Below are 9,256 nucleotides of genomic sequence, written 5' to 3' on the forward strand. Positions count from 1 at the left end.
GGTACAGAGGGGTCTGAAAGTGTCTCAGATGAGCTGAGATGCCCTAGCTGATGCAAAGGGAATAGAGATGAGCTGCCTCCCCGAGCCCAGCCAAAACTGCAAACTCATCAGCAAAATAACTACTGTCCTTCTTAGTCACTAAGTTTTGAGGTAGTTTGCTGCACGGTTATAGTAAATAAAATACATGGGAAAATGGTTACCTGAGGTAATGGATTCCTAAGAAGAATGGGGGAAAGAAAAGTGGAATAAAGCCAAAAAATGCAAATTTGAATCAACAGAGTAATAAGCAATAGGCACTGAAAACTGGAGGACGGAAAAATATTTAATCGTATTAATTATACTGAAGATGAAAATGAATCCTCAACTAGGAACCTGAAAACTAATCACAGTTTTCCATTTTCTAAGTATTCCAGTTCATCAAGATTTACCCATATATGGTGTTTTGATAGTCTGAAAGATTTAATGCTTTTTATACATGGAATAGGGCTTCCCAGGTGGCACCGTGGTAAAGGATCGGCCTGCTAGTACGGGAGACGCAAGAGATGGGAGTTTGATCCCTGGGTCGGGAAGATCCCCTGGAGCAGGAAATGGCAACCCGCTCCTGTATTCTTGCCTGGAGAGTGCCCTGGACAGAGGATCCCGGCGGGCTACAGTCCATGCGGTTGCAAAGAGGCAGACCCAACTGAGCACGCATGCCCTGCCCTACGTGGAGTAAAATAGACGTGGGGAGAATCCAGCAAACTGTATAAAACAGCTTTAGAAATGATGTTGAATATGGGTGGGTTAGTTTTTAAAATACATTCATTAATGTGTGTGTTTTTCAATTGTCAGGTTTTGGGTTCACTTTTGGCTGCGCTGGGTCTTCACTGCTGCAGGGGCTACTCTCTGGTTGTGGTGCATGGACTTCTCCCTGCTGTGGCTTCTCCTGTGGCACAGCATGGGCTCTAGGGCACAGGCTCAATGGTTGTGGCACACGAGTTCAGTTGCTCTGCAGCATGTGAGATCTGAACCCATGTCTCCTGCGTTGGCAGGCAGATTCTTTCCCACTGAGCCATCAGGGAATCCCCTGGATGGGTTAGTTTTTGAACAAACCTTTTTCTATCTCTTTTTTCCTCTAAACACCACTTCTGGGCTTCCTTTTGCTCTAGTCTCCTTCTGCCTCTATCCTGGATGGAAATACTCACCAGCCTCTACCCGCACTTGGCTATTTCTCATAGCAGAGCACCCATTTACTCTAGTCCCAAGGTGTCAGCTTCCACCCACATACTCTTAACTCTCCAATCTCTAAATCAAGCCCAAAACTTTCTCCCAACCTCCAGACCTCTGTATTCACCTCTATATACATGTATGGTGAAAGTCACTCCACTGTGTCTGACTCTTTGCGACCCCATGGACTATGTAGTCCATGGAATTCTCTAGGCCAGAATACTGGAGTGGGTAGCTGTTCCCTTCTCCAGAGGATCTTCCCAACCGATCAAACCAGGTCTCCCGTATATAGGACATTTCTATTGGGCCTTTTCATTTCTCATGTTCAACATGTATCAAAGCGATCTGGAAATTTCCCTCTTAAATCTGCTCCATTTTGTATATTTCAATTTCAGTGGATGACATTTCTATCCCCCAAGCACCCAAAGTGGGAACCTTGGAGTTATCCTTGATGTCTTCCTTTTCCTCATTCCCTAAAATCATCTGATCACAAGTCTTTCAAGCTCTGGAACTCCCTCCTGGATTTCTGTAATAGCTTCCTAGTAGGTCCACTTTGCTCCCCTACAACCATTCTTTTTAAATTGCAAACTTGACCTTGTAATGCCCCTGCTTAAAACCCTCCAAAGGTCCAGTAGGGTTGGCTGTAAAATTCTCAAACTCCTTGACCTAGATCCACAGTTCTGTGCCTCTTGGCTCCGAGCTCAATCGTGTGGCTCCCACCCTTCGCTGTTTTTCCCAGGTGTGCTGCAGCACTCTGTCAGCAGTTCTGAGGTGGGCCAGGCTTGTTTACCTGCATACCTGAGCACATGCTGTAACCTGCTTCTTGGCAACGCACGTTTCCCACACCCAGTCTCACCTCCACTTGGCTGAGTATCACAGGCCCTTAGAGATGACTTGGATGCTGTCCCCTCAGCCTTTTCAACCTCTCTTGGCTCCAACATCCAATTTGTGTACTAATATGGTCACCTGTGACTACCTCCACCATGATATTTTCCACACTTGGGCTGTAACTTGCTTGGATCAAGGACCTGGTTTTATTCAGTACCGTGTCCTTGTACCCAATATAATGCCTGCCTTTTCTATAAAAGCTTTCAGCAACAAGCTGGTTGACTGACTAAAAAGGAGAAACTGCTTTAGTTTTTTGAACTTTGTCTTGTTTGAGGTTAAATTATAGACAAGTGAGTGTTAATTTCTGAATAGAAGATGTTCTGAGTTGTAAAATTTCTGATTTAGTCTTTTCATCTTCCAAACACCGTTTCACACATCTCCCATGATAGCACTAACCTGCTTCATAATTCACCTGCAGCATGAGTGGGCATTTTCCAGAGATGCTATGCTGTTGTTTGTTTGTTTTTTTTTTTTTTTTACTTGCCCTGTCCATAGCACAGGGAAGCTGGTGCTTTGCACTCAGATGTGGAAAAGAATTAGTAGCTGGTTGTGCATTATTCCTAACCCTCCTTTATCCCCCTCCCCGACCTACACTGCATCTGCATGATGGCCCAGTGCGTCTTAGCAACAGTGGCTCCTGTGGGAGTGAGAGCCTCTGGGACACCCTCCCCTGAGTCCTCTCCACATACTCATCACCCTGTGCACAGACAACATTAAAACCCCACTGCTAAGTCTAAAACCAGTCTTACAAATAGGTATCTACTCCTTTTAATCTGTCAACCCTATTTTTTGGCATAACCTCATTTCTCTGGCCTCCGATTGTTCTCTATAGACGTCTTGAGCAAAAGTCATGCCAAAACATTACTATCAATTAATATTATCATTTCACATCATCAAGGGAAGAAAACAGCCAGCTAAGAAAACAAATGGAACCTACCATGGAGTAGAAACATATCTTGGAGACACGGGAAGCTACAGGAGGGGACAGGGAAGAAGAGGAAGATAGGAAGACTTCACACACGATGGCTGGCTGTCTACTTCATAATTCTGCCAAAGGCAAGCTAATAAAGCTGTTCCTATTTCAAGGGCAACTTTAATTAGCCAAGTAACTTCCCAGTTAAGCCAATCTTTGAGACTCAAAGCCTTGGAAAAAAGATAAATTTAATATAAAAAAGATCTTTGAGGTATGATTTCTGGGACGTTAGAATTATTTCACTTGTTAAGCTTTCTTCCCAGAAAGAATACTGGGGAAGGAATGGGACTTCCCTGGTGGTCCATTGGTTATGACCCCATTCTTCCAATGCAGGGAGCTTGGGTTCGATCCCCGGTAGGGGAACTAAGCTCCCACATGCTACACAGTGAGGCCAAAATAAATTAATAAATAAATAATGAGGAAGGAGAACAAAAAGAGGAAAGGTTTGTTCTGCCAATAAAGTGGAAGTTTTAGTCGTGTTCGACTCTTTGCGACCCCATGGACTGTAGCCCACCTGGCTCCGCTGTCCACGCATGCATTCCATGTCCATGGAATTCTCCAGGCAAGAATACTGGTGTGGGTAGCCACTCCCTTCTCCAGGGGATCTTCCCAACCCAGGGATTGAACCCAGGTCTCCTGCATTGCAGGCAGACTCTTTACCATCTGAGCCACCAGGGAAGCCCTCGACCAATAAAATTAATCAGAAAATTCTAGGTCTTGAAGAAAACACAAATCAGAAATTTTCCCCAGCTCTGTTACTGCCTACTACACTCTGCCTTCAATTCTTTGGGTTTTCCATGCTTTCACAAAGCTTTTCACTCTCAGAGAGGAGGGTCTGACGAGTATCATCTCATTAGTGAGCTTTGTTTAAATATCCAACTTGCCCCGTCTTGGTCAGCTCTATTGATTAATGTTTCACTTTTTTGCATCTCAGATTTTCTGTTTTCTGCCACCACCATACTTCCCTGAAACTCCGTAATAAAAATGTGCTGTCGGTAGATAAGAAAGGCAGTGTTACACAACAGAGAGTACAAAGGCATGGAAGAACAGCACCCTGCCTCTTAATCTAGACCTGGCACCTTCTCGTTCTGGACCAGTGGGCAGGGAACTTCATTCTTCTGGGTGTCAGTTTCCTAATCTCCAAAGACAGATGGCAGCATCCACCTTACAGGGTGTTTGCAAGGATGATGTAAAGTGTTTCCAAAGGACTCAGCACAAAGCTCACGGACACTGGGCCTTTGATAAGGTAGTAGTATTATTTTTAGATATATAGCAATATTATCCTATTAACAAATGGCTCGTGATCATTCTCACTTGTTCAGTTCTGTAAATAGAGAATGTACATATGCCAACGGACATGAGATGTGCATGCCCTTTTTTCTTCTGCTCTAGTTTTTGGAAATAATTTTCTTTATCTTTGGCTGTGCTGGGTTTTCTTCATCACGGTGAGGGTTTTCTCTAGTTGTGGAGAGCAGGGACTACTCTCTTGCTGCAGTGCACAGGCTTGCCACTGCAGTCGCTTCTCTTGTTGTGAAGGGTCGCAGAACACGGGCTCCGGGGCACGCTGGCCTCAGGAGTTGTGGCTCCCGGGCTCTAGCGCACAGGCTCAGCAGTTATGGCACACAGGCTCAGTTGCTCTGCACCATGTTGGATCTTCCTGGATCAGGGATAGAACCTGTGTCTCCTGCAATGGCAGGTGGATTCTTTAGCACTGAGCCACCAGGGAGGCCCCTTCTGCTCTAGTTTTAACTTCGCAAGTCTATTTGAATCATACAATCTGAGAGTTGGGCTAGACTTTAACAATGCTTTAACAATGATCTAATTACTGTCTAAATTAATTGGCAGACTCTTTTGAGATATATATATATATAATTAATGTGAGTATTACTCCACAAGACAGTAAACAAATAATTGAATGTTACATTTCCTTATTTTTTAAATCAAATTAAATCTGACCCTGAACCTACATTGCACTAAACTGGTAGGAAGTTCAGCCTGAGTCATTATTGGGTCTCTCTGCCAGGGTTGTGCAAATAGCTTAGTGGATTTTAAAACGAAGCTAAATGTTTGGGGAAGTCCAAATGGCCTTTATTCTACACTAGTCACCACTGAAATATCCATTGCCAAGCTCATGTGGTCCCTCTAATTTAGAAAATTTTGCCAGTTATACAATACTGCACGTGCACACACACACACACACACACACACACACACACACACACAACCTTTGCTCATTCTGTGACACAAAGTGTGAAGGATCCAGCCTGCCTAAAGGTATATTGTAGTCATTCCTTTACAGGTCTTGATTCTCCCCCAGAATGGGACCAAGTCCCCTGTTATTAAAAAAAAACAAAACAAAACACACAACAACTACATATTCCCCTTCCGTCTCCATCAGAATCCCTTGAAGTAGCCCAGGGTTTTAAATGTCAAAGTCAGGAAATGATTTGTCTTCAGTTCCTTCTGCTTTCTAGCTTGCAATACACACCTCATCTAAGACTAAGGAGCACAAGGACCAGGCTATTTCTCTATTTGTTTTAGAAATTGAGGGGGGAAATATATATGTATTAGTAACTTATCTTGGAGATCATTTATATCACAATAAGCTATAGTGTTGTCCTGTCACATACTGAAATAACTCACAGTCCTTGACCCTAGGAGGCTTACAATCTGATTGTGAGAGAAAGACACCGCTGGCTCTGAAATAAAGCATGTCTTAGGTGTCTCAAGTGAACGGGAGTTTCAGAGTGCTATGAGGGTTCAGGGGTAGAAGAGGGATTTCCAGCTGATTTCAGCAAGCAGCAGTGAAGAAATCATTGGAGGTAACTCATGAGCAAAAGTGAGAAAATGAAAGAATACATTCCTAGAACAGCATCTGGCTAGATGTGTTTCTTTTTTTTTTTTTCCTAGTAGTATTATCAGGGAGAGGGAAAGGCTCAGAGCCAGAACAAGCAATTGAAGCAGTAAGGAGTAAATGAGATCAGCTCTGTGTGGGGGCCCAAGAGAGGCCACAGGTCTCACATGAAACAGTGAGGGGAGAGGGGAAAATAAATGGCCCCTTCATTTTTGTTTTTTAAGATTTTGAAGTCTTTATTGAATTTGTTACAACACTGCTTCTGCTTCCCGTTTTGATGTTTTGGCCTCAAGGCATGTGAGGTCTCAGCTCCCTGACCAAGGCTGGAATCCCTATCTCCTGCGTCGGAAGGCAAAGTCTTACCCACTGGACTGACAGGGAAGTTCAAGTTTCCTACATTTTGGACTGAATCTCTTTGAGAATGCAGGTAACCAAGCTTAAGAGAAGTCTGGAAGAAGAGCCGATGGGTGGGGGAGTGAGAGAGGAAATGACAGAAAGGCAAAGTAGATTTCAAACAGGAAAACAGGCCTGCAGTTTGAAAGATCAGGGATCCAACTATGGACTTTCAATTAATTAAGAAAAAAAATCTCAATTGATTGGGAGGTTCTTGAGAATAAGGGCTGTCACATTTCTCTTAGTACTAGCAGATAAATTTTGAAGGCAGTGATACTGGAAGCTAGGAGTATCATCAAGGAGAGGGGAGAAGGGAAAAAAAGAAGTAAGGCAACAGAAAAAGACAGAAGGAAATGAAATGTCACAGAGTGGGCAGGAGCAGAGTCCAGCGAGGGACCAACCAAAGAGCAGACAACAACATATTTCAAATGATGGAGAGATGTCAGTAAGAGGACCGAGAAAAAGCCATAGATTTTGACGTTTAGGATACCCCTTGGAGACGTGGAATCAGATAGCTTGGGTAAAATTGATGAGGCTGAAGCCTCAGTAGGAGGGTTTAAGGAGTAGCAGTGAATTAAATTAGCAGCTTCAGTCAGGGGGATGGTGACCAGGAAATTGTACTGTCATATACATACCAATTCCCTCAATAAGGTGGCAGTTCTGGGGTTCTACTGACTCCACTTCTCGATATGCATTCATTCTTTCTCTGTGGAAGATAAAAACACTGGAGATCAATGCACGGCATCCAAAATCAATGTCTAACCACAGTCTTTAACCACCTTCAAATTCATTAACTCTCTCATCATTTATGGATGATATCACAAATAAGTAGGCATCTCCTTTTATTTACATTTACTTATTTAATGTGGACACACTATGGGTAATGTGCCTATATTTTTTTATTTAATAGTATATAAGTAATATTAATTTAAATGCATAAAATGCTATTATCTAATGTGATAAAGTATCATTTATTATAAATCTGCACTTTGATTCCCTTAATCCCTTGTAGTCCTTGTCCCCAACTGCCTTCCCCAAATTCAACAGGGTCTCCTAATAGCTAAACTCTGTAGCTTTTGCTTTATTATTTTTAAAATTTTATGTTCATTTACTTTGCAAGTTCTTGAGTTCATTAAACTGCCCATAGTTTAAACAACTGGCCAAATTATTTTTGAATAATGGTTTTGATTCCACAGTGAAACATTCTTCTAAACACCAGGAATAATTTTACATTTTTATTAAATTGTATTCAGGAAGATTCTATACTTATCTTACCGTGAGTTTTAAAAAAATGCTCTTTAGATTGGCTTTATAATTATTATTTTTCATGATTTTCTCACTTGCATGCACTGGGAGCAAATGTAACAATAAACTCAAGCTGAACTAGAATGTCTTATCAAAAGGCACCGTGCTCCTCAACAGACTCCGCCAGTAGATGTGAACCTCTGAGAAGACCAACTTCTCTTTGGAGAAATTAAAAACAACCCAAAGAGGACTGAAAGCAAGTAGAGGCTAACATCTATTCGGGAACACAGGTCATCATCTAACAAACATTTCTTCTTACTAGCCCAGTATTCTCCTGAGATATTTCGGGAATGGCTATCACCACTAGACCTTCCACTTCGAAAGGTCAGGTCAGATACCAGACAATGCCAATCTCCCCTTGCAGGTTTCAGTTCATTTCCCTGCTGTCCTGCTAGCTCCTTTAATCTGGTAGCCCGGTACCCCTCAAGGTTGAACTTGCCTTGGACAACCTCTGAGTCAGCCAAAAACATCCAGCCGGTAGCCTGGCTCCCTCCCCCAAGACCAGCGCTTCCAGCAGAGTTAGTTTGTTCAAGGGTGGGTGGAATGCTGACCTGGGGAAGGGGGGGGGGGGGGGGGAGTTGCATAACTTTCAGAAAATAAATCGGGGCATTTCTGCCTCACGATCTTAGGAAAGGCAAGAAATCAGCTTACTTTCCACATCAGAGCTTCTCAAGGGATAGTTTGTTAGGTGGGATTGAGAAGACGGGGTCCCCAAACAGCTCATTCTTACCCGCTAGGAAGGCGGCCCGGGGCAGCCCTTAACCTAACTTGGAAGAAGAGAAAAAACCCAGGACGCTCAAGATGCCAACTCACCTAAATGTCAAAAATCTCTCCCCGACTAGGGCCAGGCCGGCGCCCAGCAGGATAAGTGCCACCAGCTTCCCCATGGTCTCCAGGGTCCAGGGGCGCCCAGTGCGCGCAGAGCTCTCGGGAGGGGCTGCGGGCCGCGCCGGTCCCGCCCCCAGTGGTGCCCGCCCCGCCCCTCCTGCGCCCGGCAGGTGCGCTGCCAAGGCGCTGGGCTAAGGTCGCTGCGGCCCGCCCTTCGCTGCAGCGCTGCTCCGGGTTCAAGGCCACATTCACCTGCTTTCAAGGAAACCTTTACTCGCGGATTCCTTTATTCTTCAGGGCTCAAAATACAGAAACAGGACCCATAGCCCTGGGTTCCCTTGGCAGCTTTGGAGAGATCCCTCGGGTGGGTGGGACGATAGAGGAGGAGGTTTGCAGCCCAAAGCTGCGGAATTCTACCTCAGCTCCTCAAGGGGCCTGAAGGGGAAACTGGAGGTGCAGAGAGCGCGGGGAGCTGTAGTTCAGACCCAGAAACTTTGCAGTTTGTGGAAGGTAAGGTGTTCTATAAGACGCAGAATTGATCCCACACACAGGGTGGAGGCGCGGCGCGGGGAGGGGGAGGATTCTGTTTGTGGACTGGGCGGATTTGTGAATGTCAGCATCTGCCCCCAACATTTGAGATAAAAGTCAGGAGAAGTGAAGGGAAAGAAATAAATAGAATAGGTAACAAGATGAGCAGAACGGAGGAGAGGGGGGGAGAAGGGAAGCATAGCTTCTTTGGAAGGTTAGGCTTTCAAAAGACTCCTGGATCCTCCTTTCTTCTGGACCTTTAGATCCTGCCAGGCAACTAA

At 44.4% G+C, this 9,256-nt stretch overlaps 1 protein-coding gene across 1 annotated transcript in view; it reads right to left on the reverse strand.

Moving 5' to 3' along the window:
• The window catches only part of PON3 (paraoxonase 3), a 35,116-nt gene extending 26,565 nt beyond the window's left edge, over positions 1 to 8,551 (reverse strand). Inside the window, exons 1-2 of the mRNA XM_052638495.1 lie at positions 8,433 to 8,551; positions 6,950 to 7,020 (exon numbers count right to left, since the gene is read on the reverse strand). Of these exons, the coding sequence (XP_052494455.1) occupies positions 6,950 to 7,020; positions 8,433 to 8,506 (145 nt within the window). The 5' untranslated portion in view covers positions 8,507 to 8,551. The remainder of the gene's footprint in view (positions 1 to 6,949; positions 7,021 to 8,432) is intronic.
• Between the last annotated feature and the right edge of the window lie 705 nt (positions 8,552 to 9,256).

Source organism: Budorcas taxicolor, chromosome 4, assembly GCF_023091745.1.
Source record: "Budorcas taxicolor isolate Tak-1 chromosome 4, Takin1.1, whole genome shotgun sequence".
Taxonomy (NCBI): domain Eukaryota; kingdom Metazoa; phylum Chordata; class Mammalia; order Artiodactyla; family Bovidae; genus Budorcas; species Budorcas taxicolor.